The 17,374-nt window shown below is 60.0% G+C and overlaps 2 protein-coding genes across 8 annotated transcripts; both read left to right on the forward strand.

The window, feature by feature from the left end:
• The first annotated feature begins 21 nt into the window (after positions 1 to 21).
• ATG9A (autophagy related 9A) lies at positions 22 to 10,093 on the forward strand. Of its 4 annotated transcripts, none has more exons than XM_080620478.1 (14): positions 22 to 276; positions 530 to 572; positions 1,543 to 1,608; positions 1,904 to 2,065; positions 2,172 to 2,313; positions 3,228 to 3,976; positions 4,339 to 4,492; positions 4,717 to 4,896; positions 5,775 to 6,020; positions 6,324 to 6,544; positions 6,946 to 7,063; positions 7,253 to 7,475; positions 7,605 to 7,747; positions 7,828 to 10,093. In XM_080620478.1, the coding sequence occupies exons 3-14, from the start codon at positions 1,580 to 1,582 to the stop codon at positions 7,858 to 7,860; spliced, it is 2,400 nt and encodes a 799-aa protein (XP_080476604.1). In that variant the 5' UTR covers positions 22 to 276; positions 530 to 572; positions 1,543 to 1,579; the 3' UTR covers positions 7,861 to 10,093. The 4 variants fall into 4 exon arrangements, with proteins under 4 accessions (XP_080476604.1, XP_080476602.1, XP_080476603.1 ...); XM_080620476.1 differs by having other exon boundaries at positions 22 to 203; XM_080620477.1 differs by having other exon boundaries at positions 22 to 203; positions 7,855 to 10,093.
• A 302-nt stretch (positions 10,094 to 10,395) lies between these two features.
• ABCB6 (ATP binding cassette subfamily B member 6 (LAN blood group)) lies at positions 10,396 to 17,351 on the forward strand. 4 transcript variants are annotated; one of them, XM_080620370.1, is made up of 20 exons: positions 10,396 to 10,527; positions 11,378 to 11,909; positions 12,421 to 12,555; positions 12,831 to 13,020; positions 13,228 to 13,320; positions 13,562 to 13,754; positions 13,841 to 13,962; positions 14,048 to 14,157; positions 14,241 to 14,306; positions 14,441 to 14,566; positions 14,656 to 14,732; positions 14,837 to 14,900; positions 14,997 to 15,082; positions 15,189 to 15,246; positions 15,424 to 15,528; positions 15,940 to 16,114; positions 16,395 to 16,507; positions 16,583 to 16,677; positions 16,871 to 16,939; positions 17,039 to 17,351. In XM_080620370.1, exons 2-20 carry the CDS (start codon positions 11,394 to 11,396, stop codon positions 17,163 to 17,165), a joined length of 2,520 nt encoding a protein of 839 aa, XP_080476496.1. In that variant the 5' UTR covers positions 10,396 to 10,527; positions 11,378 to 11,393; the 3' UTR covers positions 17,166 to 17,351. The 4 variants fall into 4 exon arrangements, with proteins under 4 accessions (XP_080476496.1, XP_080476495.1, XP_080476498.1 ...); XM_080620369.1 differs by lacking the exon at positions 10,396 to 10,527 and adding an exon at positions 10,632 to 10,737; XM_080620371.1 differs by lacking the exon at positions 10,396 to 10,527 and adding an exon at positions 10,674 to 10,737 and having other exon boundaries at positions 11,352 to 11,909.
• The last annotated feature ends 23 nt before the right edge of the window (positions 17,352 to 17,374 follow it).

Below are 17,374 nucleotides of genomic sequence, written 5' to 3' on the forward strand. Positions count from 1 at the left end.
GAGTCGTGCCTGCCAGTCACGGAGCGGGCGGGGGCCGAGCGGGCTGGGCCCGGGCCCGGGGCCGGCGGCGGCGGCGGCGGCGGCGGCGGGGGGCTTCGCCATGGCCCACTTCGAGACGCAGTACCAGCGTCTGGAGAGCTCTTCCACCGAGTCCCCGCCCGGCGGCGGCGACCTGCTCGTCCACGTCCCGGAGGGCGCCAAGTGTGAGCAGCGGCATCGGCACCTGGGGTTGGGGCCTGGCAGCTGGGGGCCGGGGGCGGTGGCCCAAGCCTGAGGGTAGTGGCGACGGGAGGCGTGAGGCGGTGAAGGCCTTGGGCGCTGGCCGGGACCGGGCTGTGGGGGGCTGGTGCGGGTGGCTGGGATGGGGGAGTAGCCGGGGACCGAGGGGGAGGCCGGTCGCGGAGTGGGGCCGGGGGCTGTGGGGCCGGACAGGGGCCTCGGGAGCCCGGGAAAAGGTGGGGCTGTGCCTGTCACAATAGCAAGGCTGCTGTGTCGGAAGGCCCCTCACCGTATGTGCTTCTTCCTTCAGCTCCGTGGCATCACATCGAGAACCTGGACCTCTTCTTCTCTCGCATATCCTTTCGCAGGGCTGGGGGCACCCACCACCTCCTGGGCTCACAGTGCTGGTGGGAAGCCTAGGCTTGGTGTGACTTGGAGCTGGGGCAGCCCCTGCCCGCTCGCTTAGGACACCACATGGCTCTGCCCATACCTGTGGGGTGCTATCACCCAACAGTGAGGGGACAGACAGGTTCTTTTAGGGATCCTTTGCACAGAGATGATGGTACTAAGTTGTAGTTACAGTTAGAGCTTTATTTTCTTACCAGGATTTTATTATTAGCATACCTCAGCATTTATAATCAGAGTAGCACAGCTAGCAGAATCAGTGCAATACAACTTTACAAACAGCATAGTGCACTGCTTAGCTTATGGTTTTTAATCACCAGAGCTTTCTGCAGACTGGGTCATATTTTAATGCATGGTTTGCTGTATCAGTGTAACAATCATAATCTGTATTCAAAAACCATATAAAAGAATACGAGTCACTCAGTTGTCGGAGGAAGGAGATGATGGTGAGAGCATTCTGTCTACTGGAGGCTCCTGGTTTTCGCTGTCCAGCAGCAGTTCACATCCAAGTTCCCACTTAAGACTTGTAACTCCTTGATTTTGTGGATAGTGCTCCAGGTGCTGTTACAGTTCCCTGTTCTGTGATGGGGTTGTCACTGCCACCTTGCTGGCTGGGTGCCTGGGACCTTCAAGGCCAGCATGGAAGGGAATAATCAGCCTGGTGCTCAGGAATCTTGAGGCTGGTGTGGAGGGGAAGAAGAAATCTGTTTGATTTTTCTACCTGGTTCACAGGACCTTCAGGGCCTGAAAATGGAGAAAGGGAACTAATGGGTGACCAGTCACAGAGAATGCTGCTGGCCTTATAAAACGGCATTAGTTATGCTCTGGGGAACTGCAAATGCCAGTGGGCCAGAAGCCTCTCCCTACTTTATCAGAGAGCAGGAGTCTCCAGACTGTTTTCCTTGACTGTACCTTTCACGTCTATAACCTGCATCAGAAGAATGGCTTCACTTGCATGCTCATTGGAGAGATCTTTGAGCTCATGTAAGTGTAGGTTCCTTCTCTGCTACGTCTGTGACAGCTGCTGGGGAGCAGCCACAAGAATTTGCTGAGCTCCTGCAGCTGGTAGGAGGGAAGGCTCCTTTTATAGTTGTCCCGTCTCCTCTTTGCTGTGATTTTCATGCCCCAAAAGCTACATTCCATTTTGTGGAACTTGCACCCATGAGCTTTCCTACCGCCATGGTTGTGGGAATGCATCTCCATGACATGTAACCCTAGCTGCTTCACATTTTGGGAGGCAGAAGGATGATTCTCTGATGCCTGCTCCCTTTTCTCACAGGCAGTTCATCTTTGTGGTGGCATTCACCACCTTTCTTATCAGCTGTGTTGATTACGACATTCTCTTTGCCAACAAAGCGGTAAATCACAGCCAGCATCCCAGTGAACCCATTAAGGTGACTCTGCCAGATGCTTTCCGGCCTCCAGATGTCTGCAATGCAAGGTAGGGGCGGCAGAGGGCATGTCGGACAATAATACTCTTACTTTCTCAGGTACTCGGGGCACTTGCCTGAGCCTGTCTCCTACTACTTGTTTCTTCTTGCTCACAGAATCCAGGCAAACAGCTTCCTCATCTGCATCCTGATGGTAGCTGGGGTTTTCTGGATCCACCGACTTGTCAAGTTTATCTACAATATTTGTTGCTACTGGGAGATTCACTCTTTCTACATCAATGCCTTGAAAATCCCCATGGTAAGTAACTGGGCCAAGGGCCACGTACGAGGCTGCTCAGGGACGCAGGAGGCACTTGTTGGGTGGTTAGAAGCAGCTCATTCTTTCTCCTCAAAGCCAGCTTCTCCGGGAGACCTCTTCCTTCTGCTCCCTAACTGCACTGATCTCCTTTCAGCCTCTTCTCCAACAGCCAATTTATACCATGTTAACCCCTCTGCCCAGCTTGCCTCTCTGCTGCTGGCACACACCTCTGCCATCTGCTACTCAATATGTTTATTTTTCAGTGATGGCCTTTTCTGTGATGCCTTTCAACAGAGAAAGCATAAGCAAGGGTATTCTCGTACCTCCCTGTGTTGAGGACAGGTCATCTTCCTGGTTTACTGGGTGGGTGGGGAAACTGAGGCATAGAGCTACTTCATTGGTGAAGATCAAAGATCATTGGTCAAAGATGGGCTCTGAGGCTTGCACATATATCCTAGTCCAGAGTCCTTGCTGTGATGAACAATGTCATCTTTTGAGTGGAGACTGTGTCTTGAAAAAGGTGGTGTGAGCCAAGAGGCTTGGTCGCTCCCCAAGTTTTTCACAGGCTCCCTCTGGGACACTGCTTAAGTCCCTTCCCCTGTTTGTGCCTTCCTGCTGACTAAATGGCAGCTCTGGGAGGACCCATGGGAGCTGGAGCTCTGTTCATGCCACTGAGGCAGCTGGTGTGTGAGTGACTGGGAAACAGTCATCTGTACTAATGCAGGTGTAAAGGGCAGTGGGGCAAAGTATGGGTTTTAGATGCTGCAGGCTGAAGCGGTGCAGGAGGTGCTTTGTGTGATGGTGGGGCACCTGAACGCCGCAGCGTGCACTGGGACATGCTGTTTGTGAGGGCTCAGCCCAGCTTCTGTCCTGGGACTCATCCTGCCCTAACCTTGCCCCTTTCCCCCTTCCAGTCCACCCTGCCATACTACACGTGGCAGGAGGTGCAGGCCCGCATCGTGCAGATCCAGAAGGAGCACCAGATCTGCATCCACAAGAAGGAGCTGACGGAGCTGGACATTTACCACCGCATTCTCCGCTTCAAGAATTACATGGTGGCCATGGTGAACAAGTCATTGCTGCCTATCCGCTTCCGCCTGCCCCTGCTGGGAGACACCGTCTTCTACACGCGGGGGCTCAAGTACAACTTTGAGCTCATCTTCTTCTGGGGGCCCGGTTCCCTCTTTGAGAACGAGTGGAGCCTGAAGGCTGAGTACAAGCGGGCTGGGAACCGCCTAGAGCTGGCTGAGAAGCTCAGCACTCGCATCCTCTGGATTGGCATTGCTAACTTCCTCCTCTGCCCCCTCATCCTCATCTGGCAGATCCTCTACGCCTTCTTCAGCTACACAGAGATCCTGAAGCGGGAGCCGGGCAGCCTGGGTGCCCGCTGCTGGTCTCTCTATGGCCGCTGTTACCTCCGTCACTTCAATGAGCTGGACCACGAACTGCACTCACGCCTGAGCAAAGGGTACAAGCCAGCTTCCAAGTACATGAACTGCTTTATCTCTCCGCTCCTCACCATCGTGGCCAAGAACGTGGCCTTCTTTGCTGGCTCCATCCTGGCTGTGCTCATCGCTCTCACCATCTATGATGAGGACGTGCTGGCGGTTGAGCACGTCCTGACCACGGTCACCCTGCTTGGGGTGGGCATCACAGTGTGCAGGTGAGGTGGGTCTGTGCTTCCCCTGTGCTCCAGGAAGCGCTGTGGGGAGCAGTGGGGCTGACAACCATCCATGTAAAATACTCTTTGGTGGCAAGTGGACGTGAATCTGCCTGAGCGAAGGGCATGGCCTTGGAGAGTCAGGGGGCAGGCAGGAGAAGGGGGGATAGTGGTGAGCTTGGGTGCAGTGGTAGTATGATACAGGGGTGTTGCTGGAGCTGTTCAGCAACAACTCAGGGCTGGGCTGGCAGGGAGGTTTGGCTTGGATGTGAAGGCTATAGCTGGAGCTGTGATAAGGGCTGGTCACCCTGCCCTCCTGGGAACCGAGGTGTGATGCTGTGGTGTTTCCCTGTCCTGTCCTACAGGTCTTTCATCCCTGACCAGCACCTGGTATTTTGCCCAGAGCAGCTGCTGCGAGTCATCCTGGCACACATCCACTACATGCCTGACCACTGGCAGGGCAATGCCCACCGCTATGAGACCAGGGACGAGTTTGCCCAGCTTTTCCAGTACAAAGCGGTGAGCTTGGCTTGCGTGGGGTTGGGATGGGGACTCGCCTCCATCCTTGCAGAAGGGAGAAGCTGCCACAGAGCTGAGCAGCTCCTGGACTTGTAGAGGACAAGGCAGCTTTCTCAGAGACACCCTGCACCAGAAGATAGAGGGCTGGAGCTGGGGTCTGGCTTTGGGACTGTGGGATTTTGACATCCTCAAACTTGTGCTGATCCCATTATCTCTGTGCTCAGGTCTTCATCCTGGAGGAGCTCCTGAGTCCCATCATTACCCCCCTGATCCTCATTGTCTGCCTGCGACCCAAGTCCTTGGACATCGTGGACTTCTTCCGCAACTTCACCGTGGAGGTGGTGGGTGTGGGTGACACCTGCTCCTTTGCCCAGATGGACGTGCGCCAGCATGGCCACCCCGCGGTAGGTCCCACCACCACGGGACAGCAGCCCGGGCTCCCCACCAGCACCTGTGGTCCTTCAGCCTCACAGGAGGCTGTAACTAGCCAGTCCTGGCAGCCCACAGCCCAGTCACCTGCATCTCTGCTGGGTGTCTGGGGCTGCCAGCCCAGGTCACCAGCCCCAGGAGGCTCTTGTGACCTAGCTATGGTCATTAACCTGATATTTTGTGAACCAGGCAGGCTTTGTCATTTCATTATTTGATGTTGTTGCCTGTCTTTACAACCAAGAGTCCTGTGTGCTCAGGAGAGAGGAATTGAGATATTTGGACATTTGGAAATCATGACCACTGGGAACTGATTTAACGGAGCTGGACTGCCCAGGAGAGAGGCAGCCTCGGGGAGATGGGAAGCATGTTCCATTGTGTAAAATCTAGTGCGGAGGGAAAGAGGATCTATCTGTTTCCTGTGCCTCGGAATTTAGGTTAATTGTCAGGGAAATCTCCCTACTGACGAGGCCATGAACTAGGGAGGGGGTGGACTCTCTGTGGCAGGAAGCTTTTAAGAGCAGTCATTTGTTGGCTGTTGTTGCTCTTGCTGCAAGCTGGAGAGTGCAAGACAAGGCTTTCAGCTCTGTGTTTTGTGACTAGTCCCCGTATCTCCACTTCCCTTGCAGCAATGCATGTTCTGGGTGGAGGTGGAAGACGCTGTGCTTGCTGCTTCTTCCCCAGGCTGTGAGGGCTTAACTAGCGTGGACTTCTGGTGTAGCGCCTGCTACATATGGAGCTGTGGCCCAGCTTATGCTGGGTGTTGTATGCTTTGCCCAGATTGACTGCAGGATCCCCAGGCTTGGCAGAGATGTAAAGCAGATCCTGTCCCTCACTACCTGTCTCTGTTTCACAGTGGATGTCAGCAGGAAAGACGGAGGCCTCCATTTACCAGCAGGCCGAGGACGGCAAGACAGAGCTGTCCCTCATGCACTTTGCCATCACCAACCCCAAGTGGCAGCCACCCCGTGAGAGCACGGCCTTCATCGGCTTCCTGAAGGAGCGGGTGCACCGGGACAGCAGTGTGGCACTGGCTCAGCAGGCTGTGCTCCCTGAAAATGCCCTCTTCAGCTCCATCCAGTCCTTACAGTCAGAGTCGGAGGTGCCCAGGCTGGGGGAGGGAAGCGGGGAGTTCTTGGGGTGCTTGCTGGGTGCTGGCAACCTAATAATCAGGCTCTGTGGGCAATTTTTTCCTTGTCTGGGTTGTATCTAAGGATGCAGATGTGGTACATCAGCACTAGATGGGATACTTCGGGGTTTCTGGAGAGGGCAGCAGGCTGTCCTAGGGCCCTGTGAAGTGGCAGAGGGGCTGAGAGAGCTGAGGTGCCTCAGTTCAGTGTCACTGGCTGGGATCAGGTCTCCGAGTCTGCGCAGGACAGTGATTCTCTCCCTTTCAACTCTGCAGCCACACAGCCTGATTGCCAATGTAATAGCAGGCTCCTCAGCACTGGGCTTCCACATGGGCCGGGATGGACAGGCCTCCCGCCACCTCTCCGAAGTGGCCTCAGCTCTGCGCTCCTTCTCCCCACTCCAATCTGCTCAGCAGCCTCCCGGTGGCTTCCAGACAGCAGGAAGGGATGGAGAGGGAGCCCAGCCTCGTGGCGCCAGTGCCATGACAGCCTCTGGGTAAGCTGCAGACTGGAGAGGGGTGGGCCAAACACCTTGCAAGTTTCATTACTCCTTGCCCAACTGCCACCCTATTGTCCTAGATGCATGGTGGCATTTGTCTCTGCAGCCTGGAACAGCATGGGACATATTCACAAGCAGAGTTAGGCCCAGGTGCTTAGCTGGCCCCAAAGGAGCGTTGGGGTTCTGGTATTCTCTTGTAGGTACCACAGTGGTGAGAAACTCCTGGTAGGGCAGAGGCAGTGCCGTTGAAGGCCTGGTCATCTTGTGCACCTGGGGAGATGCTACAGAGGGCTTGTTCCTACCCAGGCCAGGAGCAAGCCTGACATGAGAGTGGAGGGAAGATGGGCAGTGTGGGGGCGTACCTGGGTATCCAACACTACTTGTGTGTCCGACGGCAGTGCTGATGCGAGGACCGTGAGCTCAGGGAGCAGCGCCTGGGAGGGTCAGCTGCAGAGCATGATCCTGTCGGAGTACGCCTCCACCGAGATGAGTCTCCACGCACTCTACATGCATGAGGTGAGCAGCCTGCAGCTGGGCCAGCCAGCGAGGTGTGGAGCAAAGCAGGCAGGACTGGTGTGTGCCCTGTCTGAAGTGAGTGGGAGATTAGTGTGAGTGAAAGCTGAGACCCATGTGTGTGTGCAGTGCTGGGGAGAGGGTGTTTGGGCATCTGGGCTCTCCCCTACAGCTCCGCTGGTGTGCTTGCAGTTGCACAAGCAGCACACTCAGCTGGAGCCTGAGCGGCACACTTGGCACCGGCGTGAGAGCGACGAGAGCGGGGAGAGTGCCCATGAAGAGCTGGACACTCAGCGCGGTGCCCCCGTCCCCATCCCTCGCTCTGCCAGCTACCCCTTCTCCTCATCGCGGCAGCCCGCCAAGGAGACAGCCACGCTGCAGACTGGCTTCCAGCGGCGATATGGTGGCATTACAGGTATGGGAGCAAGTCTGAGGTCTGAGCCCCATAACCGATGCCCTTAATGGACTGGCACAAGCAGCCTGCCTGCTTCTGGACACCGACAGTCCCCCAGGTAGCTAATCTTCCTTCTCGCCTCTCTTGCAGACCCAGGCACAGTACACAGAGCCCCATCACACTTCTCCCGCCTCCCTCTGGGAGGCTGGGCTGAGGACGGGCAGTCAGCAAGACACCCAGAGCCTGTACCAGAGGAGAGCTCAGAGGATGAGCTTCCACCGCAGATCCACAAGGTAGGGGTGAAGGCTGTGGCTGAGAGGGGCAGGGTATACTCTGGATGCAAGGTTGGGGTGCTGGCAGCTCATCCTGATAGGTGCCACATTCCCTCTCTGTCTTGCAGGTATAGCCTTGTAGACTGGGGATCTGATGGGGGTTGCAGACTGAGAGCTGCCTGGGCAGCAGGATGTGGCGTCAGCCTGATGCTTCTCCTGTCCTGAGTGGACAGGATCGTCCCAGGCTCCATTTTGTTGACATCAGTTGCCGAAGAGACAAAACTGCCCAGCCAGCAGCTTTGCGGCAGCACCTCGTGTGCAGCTGTGTGTCAAGTCAACGCCACTCTGACTCTTGTGGGGTGAATGTGTGTGTGAGTACATACCCGTGTCTGTGGTCACATCTGTGTCGTCCGTGTTGGAGGATCGCTGCAGAACCTGCAAAAGCTGGTGTGACAGTACTAGCAGTGGGGAGCTGTGGACTGGCTTGGAGGTGGCAGCTATTCCAAGGGATGTGAGATGGCCCCAGCTCCAGCTATCCACTCAGAGCTGGGACTGGCCTCCAAAATGAAGGCAGGAGCTGTTGAAGGGGGTCTAACTCAGCCTGCAGCCCTGAGGAGGTGCCCAGGACCATGTTCACCCTCCCAGAGAGGACCACCATTGTGCCCCTCAGCCTGGAGCAGGACAGCAGTGGGGCAGTCGCCCACCCTTCTGCCCCCAGCACCCTGCAGAGGGATGAGCTCTGGCTGCTGCTGGTGTGGATAGGGGTGGGATCTAGAGCTGGTGGGAACAGCTCTGGCTTTGATGCAGGGATGCTGCAGCTCCTCCCCAGCTCCCACAACAGCTGGACCAACTGCTGCACACAAGGAAGGGTCAGTGGGGTGAAAGTCCTGGGTCCCTGACATTCCTCCCAGCGGGCTGACTCGTGCCATATATCTGGGCTAGGGCAGCAGCGTCCTCCCCACTGTGTGGCACCAGTGGGATGTGGGCTGCCAATGGGCTCTCCTGCAGTGCCAAAGACACCCTAGTGCAGGGCAGCCGGCATCTCCCACCCTGAAGGCCTTGTGCTCTGTGTATTGGTTCCCTTCCCAGGCACTCTAAAGGTCTTTGCCGCATGCGCAGGCTGTTGTGTGTTGGGTCTGTTCCCCTGATGCAGCTGTTCCTGTGGTTTTGGGCCTTTCCTCTTCCCCAAGCAAAGGCTTCAGTGTCTCACATCTCACCTGGGGGCTCCCAGCTCCTCTTTCCTTCCCAAAGCCATCCTTTTGCTTGCAACATGGCTTTGGCGGTTGTGGAGGCCATATATCAAGCAGCTGGCTGGTGCCTGCTCGGGCAAGGAGGCATCCCCTCAACCTGGGAGCGAGTGGCAGACCCCAGCCTGGCCTTGGTATGGCTAAGGGGGGATCAAGATCCTGGCTGCGCGGCATGGCCTTGGACAAGCCCTTCCCACCATCGTTCTGGTTCTCCTCTCTTCCAGTGGCAGCTTGTGAGGATCTGCATCCCAACTAACTCCTGCTAGGCTTTGCTTTCCCCTCACTCCCTTTTCTCCTTGCCTTGCGCAAGGGCTGCTTGCTTTTGCCATGCCCTCTGAGGGCACTGCCGGTTCTTCCCTGCCCTTCCTGGAGTCCAGGGCCACCCCTCTTTTCCCTGACAGGATTTTTGCCCTCTGCCCTTTGAGCCTGTGTAGGGTGGTGCTGGTGAGCTGTTGGCTCCCCGGGGTATGTGTACCAAGTGCACAGAGCATGAGCAGGGCTGCGGTGTTCATAGGGCAGGCTGGAGACAGGCTGGAGCTGCAACTGCTCTGATGTCTGTAGGAGTCCAGGTGGAGCGTGTTAAGCAGAGCTTGGGGGGAATCTGCTCTTTGTTGCTGGGGTCAGGTCTGAGCAGAGCCGGGGGTCTGTGGACCTGGAGGTGCTGCTGAGGCCCTCCCACAGAGGAGCAGCTGGGGCTTAGCACTGTCATGGCAGAGGGAAACTGAAAGCAAATCTCCTGGCAACGCGTTTGCCCGTGGGAGCCGAAGCTTTCCCCTGCCCCGTAGGCTGCCACTCTCCCTGGAGCTGAGCCTCCCAGGCCTGCAGGACCCTGCACCAGGGTCTCCGCGCTGAGCGGCTGAAGGCCGGAACTGCCCAGGGTGGGGGGGGAAGTCTGGGCCTCTCTCTGGGCTGGCAGGAGGGAGAGGCCGGGCGGGAGCAGGCCAGAGTCCTTGCCGCATGTTGTGCTTGTGTCGTCGGTGTCCCGTGTGCATGGCGAGCCGCTCCCCCTCACCTCCTCGCGGGGCGTGCTGGCGCGGGGGACCCTGGGGTGCGCGGTACAGCACCCCCCGCGCCCTTGCTGTACAGCTGTATAGCCGTCTAATAAAGATGGGGTGTATCATCCCTGCCTGCCTCCGAGTTTCCTTCACTCTGCGCCGCTGTGCATCCCGCCTGGCCCTGGACACGGCGGGGTGGGGGGATCCGAGCTGGTGCCTATGATAGCAACTGGAGGCTGCGAGGTCTCTGCCTGCTGCTCCCGCTGCGCTGGCAGCTCCCGGGAGCCGGCCGTGCCGGTGCAGGGAGGGGGGTCAGGGGCTATATTTATCTCCGGGAGGGCAGCGCCTCGTCCTGTCTGACCTCTGCGGAGGCAGGGCCCCTGCCGGGGAGGGGAGTATATCTCGGCATCGCAGAGCCGCGCTGGCGGCACCGATAAGCAGGCGCGGAGCGCCTCACCTCGGCTTCGGGGGCTCGCCCTGAGCCCTCGTTCTCCCCGCACCACTGACACCCCCTGCCCCGGCTCTGCAGGGGCCCGGTGCCGGAGGGGGGGAGGCGCAGGTCCGTGCAGCCTGGACTGGGCACCGGGGACCGAAGGGGGACACGCGCACAGGGGGATGCGGTCGAGGGGAGCGGGCGGGGGCGCAGCCCCAGCGCCGGAGCGGGGCGGGCGCTCAGGAGCGGGGCGGGGAGCGGGGCGGAGCGGCGCCGGAGCGCGGCTGGCGGCGGCGCGGGGCCCGGAGCGGGCCGGGGTCGGCGGGCCCAGGGCAGGTGAGCGGGCAGGGGCCTGGGCGGCGCGGCGGGCAGGGCGGCGGGGCCGGTAACGGCGGCTGCGCGGGCGGCGCGGCCGCTCTGGGAGCGCCTGTCCCGGGGCTGAGCGGTGCCGGTACCGGCCTGGCAGAGCCCTGGCACGGCCCTGTCTCGCCCCGGCACGCCCCTCGCCCCGCACGTGTCCTCCCCCCGTGTGTGTCCCCGGCCTTCACCCCTACAGCTGCCCTGCATTTCCCCGCGTTTCCCCGCTCATCCTCTGCCATTACCCGGCTGCCGCTGCGCTGCCCCCCCTCCCGCCCTAGACTGGTCCCAGCACCTCGCTGCCTTCCTATCCCTGCCCTCCTTGTCCGAGTGCATCTCCAAGGGCCCCGGTGGCTCTGGGGAGCACAGTGCAAATTTACACACCCCCTGGGCATTGCCAGGTGCCACAAGCAGATTCTGGTGGTGCTCAGATCCATCTCCATACAAACCTGGTCCTGCCTGCAGTGTGTGCTGGGTGTCCAGGTCCAGTGGTGCTTGCGCCTGTCTCCATGTCCCTGTTCTCTCTGCTTAGCTGTTCCATCCCGTCGTGGGTCCCTTCTTTCAGCAGTACCCAACAGCTCATCCTGAGACAGTCCTCCCACCCCTCTTCTCTCTGCAGCTGGTGACCTGACAGGATGGCAGTGCTGGGGGGCTACTGTGAGGGCAACAACTCCATCGCCCAGGCCTGGGTCCAGCAGGGCTTCCAGCCCTGCTTCTTCTTCACACTGGTACCAACCGTGCTGATGAGCATCTGCCTGCTCCTGGGCGCCCTGCAGTATGCCTGCTACGTCCGCTTCGGCCGTGCCATGGAGCCCAAGTACATCCCCCGCTCCCGCCTCTACCACTGCCAGGTCGTGCTGTCCCTGCTCCTGGCCCTGCAGCCTTTTGGGGGGCTGCTGTGGCAAGCGGTGGGGCCAGGACGGCTCTACGGGTACATGCTGCTGCACGCCTGCCTTTGGGCTCTCAGCTGGGGCTGCACCATCGCCCTCCTGCAGCTGGAGCACACATGGGTGCTGGCGCACGACCGGATACGGGGCCATGGCACCATCCTCCTCCTTTTCTGGGCGCTGGCCTTTGCTGCTGAGAACCTCACCCTGGTGTGCTGGAGGAGCCCACTATGGTGGTGGGCACTGGAGAACATCAACCAGAAGGTGGGCTGGGGGGCTATAGGCAAGGGTGGGGGACGGGCCCCTGGCGGAGAGGAAGAAGGGGCTGCAGCATCACAGTGCTGGGGTGAGGTGTGCGTGCCCTGCCATGCCCAAGGGTGTGCATGCTCCTGGGTTGCACCCACTCATCCGCTGCGTGTCTCAGCCTGGAGCCCGGCTATCGCACATCTCTCCATGCCCCAATCCAGCTCAACTCCCTCTTCTGCCTGGCCCAGGCCCAGATGCAGGAGTGGGGAGTGTCTGCCTACTCCCCACAGCCCTTTGCCCCACTCTTCCCCCCAGGGCAGGGCCACCAAAAGCCAGAGGGCACAGAGCTGGATGTAGAAGGGAGGAAGGAAATGGCCAGGGTATTGCCTGAGGTGCTGTGCTCAGCCAAGGGGTCCCGTTGAGCTGCATGGGCTGTCCTCTCTTCCCTGGCTGCACTTCACCCCATCCCTGTGCCCTGCTCCATGCCTCTCTCAGCTCACACTCATCTGACTCCCCACTCTCTGTCCAGATGCAGTTTGGCTTCTGGCTGCTGCGTTACATATGCACATTCATGCTCTTCATCCTGGGCATGAAGGCCCCGGGGCTGCCCCACAAGCCCTACATGCTGTTGGTCAATGAGGAACGAGATGTGGAGAACAGCCAGGTGAGTCCCAGGGCTGGAGCAGTTTAGGGACATGGCCAGAGGGGAGCTGGGGACAAAATGGACATACGGCTGTCTGGGATCAGCACCTTCCTTCCTTCAGGCCTGGGAGGAGCAAGGTTAGGGCTGCCCAAGCTCACTGACCACTGTCAGCAGGATGCAGCCGTGGAGGGAGGATGGAGTGAGGAACCTGGGAGCATGGTGCTGTTGTTCCCCAAGGCTGCTGCCAGCTGGGCTGAGGTGCCAGGGCAGTGACCCCTTGCTCTGCTCTCCCCCAGCCGCTCCTGTCTGATGGCAGCAGAACCTCCTCCACCTGGAAGGATTTCCGGAGGAAGCTGCGGCTGCTGGTGCCATACATGTGGCCGAGGGGCAATCACCTGCTGCAGGGACTGGTGCTGTTCTGCATGGCACTCATGGGGCTGGAGCGGGCCATCAATGTCTTCGTCCCCATCTACTACAAGAACATCGGTGAGGTGCCTAGGGCTCAGTGTGTGAGGCTGCCCACGGCCTCACCAAGTTCTGGGGGGTGTTGCAAGTGACGTGGGAGGCTACAGGGACCTGGCAGGAGCAGGTTCCAAGGGCCAGGGACCGGTGATGGGAGTTGGGCTGGTTCCCATGGGGCACTTGGTGATGCTCCCTGCCCCTCCACCCTGATCCTTGCCACCCTCTCCCCAGTGAATGAGCTGACAGAGGGTGCTCCCTGGCACACCCTGGCCTGGACTGTCTGCACCTACGTGGGGCTAAAGTTTCTGCAGGGCGGAGGTGCTGGTAAGGACCACTGGGGACGATGTATGCTGGGGAGAGGTGGCATGGGGCTAATATTGCTGGGGCTGGAGATGCCCCTACCACTGCTGCTCTTTCTGGGGAGCAGCAACCAGGGCTGGTCCTGGGTTGGAGGTGGCAGAGGGGGCGGGCTTATCCCAAATCCCTCTTTCCCAGCTGTGCTTTCTGAGCTGGCTGCCTGTCACGCTGGCACTGGTCCCAGTGACCGCCCCGTGGTGTCCCACAGGCTCCACTGGCTTCGTGAGCAACCTGCGCACCTTCCTGTGGGTATGGGTGCAGCAGTTCACCAACCGGCGGGTGCAGGTCCAGCTCTTTGCCCACCTGCATGGGCTGTCCCTGCGCTGGCACCTGGGCCGGCGCACCGGTGAGGTCCTGCGCAGCGTGGACCGTGGCACCAGCAGCATCAACAGCCTGCTCAGGTCAGAGCGTGCCTGCGGCGGGCGGCGGGTGGCCAGGCAGCCCCACCGGGCCAGGCTGATGCGCCATCCCCCTTCCTGTCCCCCAGCTACATCGTCTTCAGCATCATCCCCACCATTGCGGACATTGTCATCGGTATCATTTACTTCACCTCGGTTTTCAGTGCCTGGTTTGGCCTCATCATCTTCGTGTGTATGAGCCTCTACCTGAGTGAGTGAGGGATCGGGGTGCAGGAGTGCTGAGGTACGTTGTGGGGCAGTGGGCACCTGTCAACGCAGCCCCCTCCTGCCTACAGCTCTGACCATCTTCATCACTGAGTGGAGGACCAAGTACCGGCGGGACATGAATACACGGGACAACGAGGCCAAGTCCCGGGCTGTGGACTCACTCCTCAATTTTGAGACGGTACCATAGGTGGGGGGGTGTCACTGAGCACTGGCACTGGGAGGGCTGATTCCAGGCACTGACCTCGGTTCTGTGTCCTGCAGGTGAAGTACTACAATGCAGAGAGCTACGAGGTGAACCACTTCAATGATGCCATTGTCAAGTACCAGGTACGTGGTGTCAGCAGCAGTGGGGAAGTCAGCAGGGAAGGAGCTGAGCCTCGTGGGTACCTGCAGGGAGGACAGAGGTCACCCTGGGTCTGGTGTGAAGGTGGCAGCATCCTGGAGGACCTTGTTTCTTCCAGCTCTCGGAGTGGAAGGTCAGTGCCTCGCTGGGCCTCCTCAACCAGACCCAGAACTTGGTCATCGGCCTGGGACTGCTGGCAGGGTCCCTGCTCTGTGCCTACTTTGTGACTGAAAACAAGCTGCAGGTAAGGCTGGTGCCAGCCTGGGAAGCCCCCTGCCTGGAGGGGGGCCACGGGGCTGGTGGTGATGGGCACCTCTCCCCTATCCCTTCCAGGTGGGGGACTTTGTCCTCTTTGGCACCTACATCATTCAGCTCTACACACCACTCAACTGGTTCGGGACTTACTACAGGTAACGCTCAGAGCTGTGGGGATGCCCAGTGTCCCCCTCACTGTGCGCACCTAGGTTGAGGTGTGCTTCCCAAACACTTCCCTGTAGTCTTCACTCCCTTCCAGGATGATCCAGAGCTCCTTCGTGGACATGGAGAACATGTTCGAGCTCTTTGATGAGGTGCAGGAGGTGGGTGCCACCTTCCTGGACTCCACTTCCTGGCACGGCCCCATGGTCCTGCCTTGGGGACAGGCTGGCTCTGAGGCCGTGTCTCTCCCCCGGTAGGTGAAGGATGCGGTGAATGCCGGTGACCTGCGCTTGGAGGCTGGGCGGATCGAGTTTGAGAACGTGCACTTCAGCTACGTGGATGGGTATGGGGCGGGGGGCACAGGGTTGCACAAGCTGAGCTGTGGGCCTGGCACAGGAACGTGAGGCAGTGAAGGTGGCCCTGAGCCCCTCTCCATCTCCCTCTCCCAGGAAGGAAATCCTGCAGGACGTCTCCTTCTCTGTGATGCCTGGTCAGACCCTGGCTCTGGTGAGAGCGGGACCTTGGGTGTCCTCACTGCTGGAGTGTGGGATGGGGAAGTGGGGCTGGGAAGTACAGGAGTGGGAAGGACAGACCCCCAGTGGGGCTGGCCCTTCCCTGCCCAGCCCCTGGCCTCCAGCAGCCGGGAGTCTCTGGTGTCTCTAAGCCCTTTACCTTCATGTGCAGGTGGGACCTTCAGGCTCAGGGAAGAGCACCATCATCCGCCTGCTTTTCCGCTTCTACGATGTGCGGGGTGGCTGCATCCGCATTGATGGGCAGGACATCTCCCAGGTGAGGGGGGGACACCTCCAGGGACTGGGGACACACACCAGCTCCCATGGGCCTTGCAGCACTGCTCAGTGCAGGCACTGGCATCTCCCCAGGGCAGGGCTGAGCACGCAGTCCCCACAGCCCCTTTGCAGGCTGTGCTGTGCCATGAGTGGGGTGAATGGTGCAACTGTGGGACCCCGGTCTGAAATGCTGGAGACTGGCCAGGGCTCCCTGGGAAGGGCTGGGGCACTGGCAGGGCCTTCCCACAGCAGGGTGGAGATGCCGCTGAGCCTGTGGTCCAGGGGAACCCTGGAGCAAACACCCTGTGAGGAGCAGGCTGTTGAGGCTTATGGCTGAGGGATGGGAGTAGGTTTTGGGGGGCTCGTTGGGGGATGTGTGCGTCTGGCTGAGCCCTCCCTGTTGCCTGCCCAGGTGAAGCAGGCGTCACTGCGTGCTCACATCGGGGTGGTGCCCCAGGACACGGTGCTCTTCAATGACACCATCGCCAACAACATTCGCTACGGACGGATCCTGGCCACTGACCAGGAGGTGCAGGAGGCAGCCCGGGCCGCTGACATCCACGACCGCATCCTTTCCTTCCCTGATGGTGAGATCCCTGCGGTACCCTCCTTCCCCCCCTGCTGTCCAGGGATTCCCTGTGACCTGGTTGCTGCCCTCACAGGTGTCCTGGGTGACATCCCCCATGGGGACACCTGCTTGACCCTGCGCCTTGCTTTGCTTGCCCTGCTGTCATCTCTGCAGGGCTGTCACTCCTGGGCAGCGATGGGCTGAGGCTGCAGAAGGACCTCCCCATGCAGCACAGCCTTGGTGCCCAGCCCCATCCCGAAGGGCACCAGCACAGCACATTCCTGCCCTTGTGCCTGCAGGATACAGCACCCAGGTGGGGGAGCGGGGGCTGAAGCTGAGCGGGGGAGAGAAGCAGCGCGTGGCCATTGCACGCACCATCCTGAAGGGCCCCTGCATCATCCTGCTGGATGAGGTAACGGCAGCAACCCCGGCCCCTGTGACCGCACACACTGCCTGTGCTCTTCCCAATACCCTGCCTCTCCTGCAGGCCACGTCCGCGCTCGACACAGAGACCGAGAGGAACATCCAGGCCTCCCTGGCCAAGGTCTGCGCCCACCGCACCACTATCGTTGTTGCCCATAGGTAGGGATGAGGGGTAAGGGCTGATGTGGCAGGTGCTGAACTCTCTGGGCTGGCCAGTTCCCCCAGAGGGGCACAGACCTGACCTCCTGCTCAGGAGGTGACAGCCCCTGTGACTACGCCTCCTTGCACCGTGTGAACTCCTCCTGGGCCCTCTCTCCTCTCAACCCCACCGCCACGCTGCCTTTCTCTGCAGGCTCTCCACCGTGGTGGGCGCAGACCAGATCCTGGTGCTCAAGGATGGACGCATCGCAGAGCGAGGGAGGTGAGCACAGGGGAAGGGCTTGGTGCTGCATACCCATGGGGACCCCTCCCTGGCTCTGGGGCCAGCCTGGGACCCCGCACCCCTCTGCTCCCCCTGCAGGCACGAGGAGCTGCTGCAGAAGGGTGGTGTGTACGCTGGCATGTGGCTGCAGCAGCAGGCTGGGGATGAGGGCGAGAGCAAGGAGCGCCGCACTGAGAAGCCCGCAGGCAGCAAGAAGGGGCCGTGAGCATGGCCAGGGACTCTGATGTGACTCTGACCCGGGCCCAGGCCCCCACGCTGCCAGGAGCCTGTTGCTGGCTGCAGGACAGCACCTCACATGCCCCCGGGGCTGCAGGGGTTGGGTTGGACACTCCAGTACGTTTGTACCTGTTTGTTTTGCTGTTGTGTAGTTTCTTAAACCAGGTCCTTCCCAGCTCTGTGCCTGTGTGCTCTTAC

This window comes from Psittacula echo (genome assembly GCF_963264785.1).
Source record: "Psittacula echo genome assembly, chromosome: 6".
Taxonomy (NCBI): Eukaryota; Metazoa; Chordata; class Aves; order Psittaciformes; family Psittacidae; genus Psittacula; species Psittacula echo.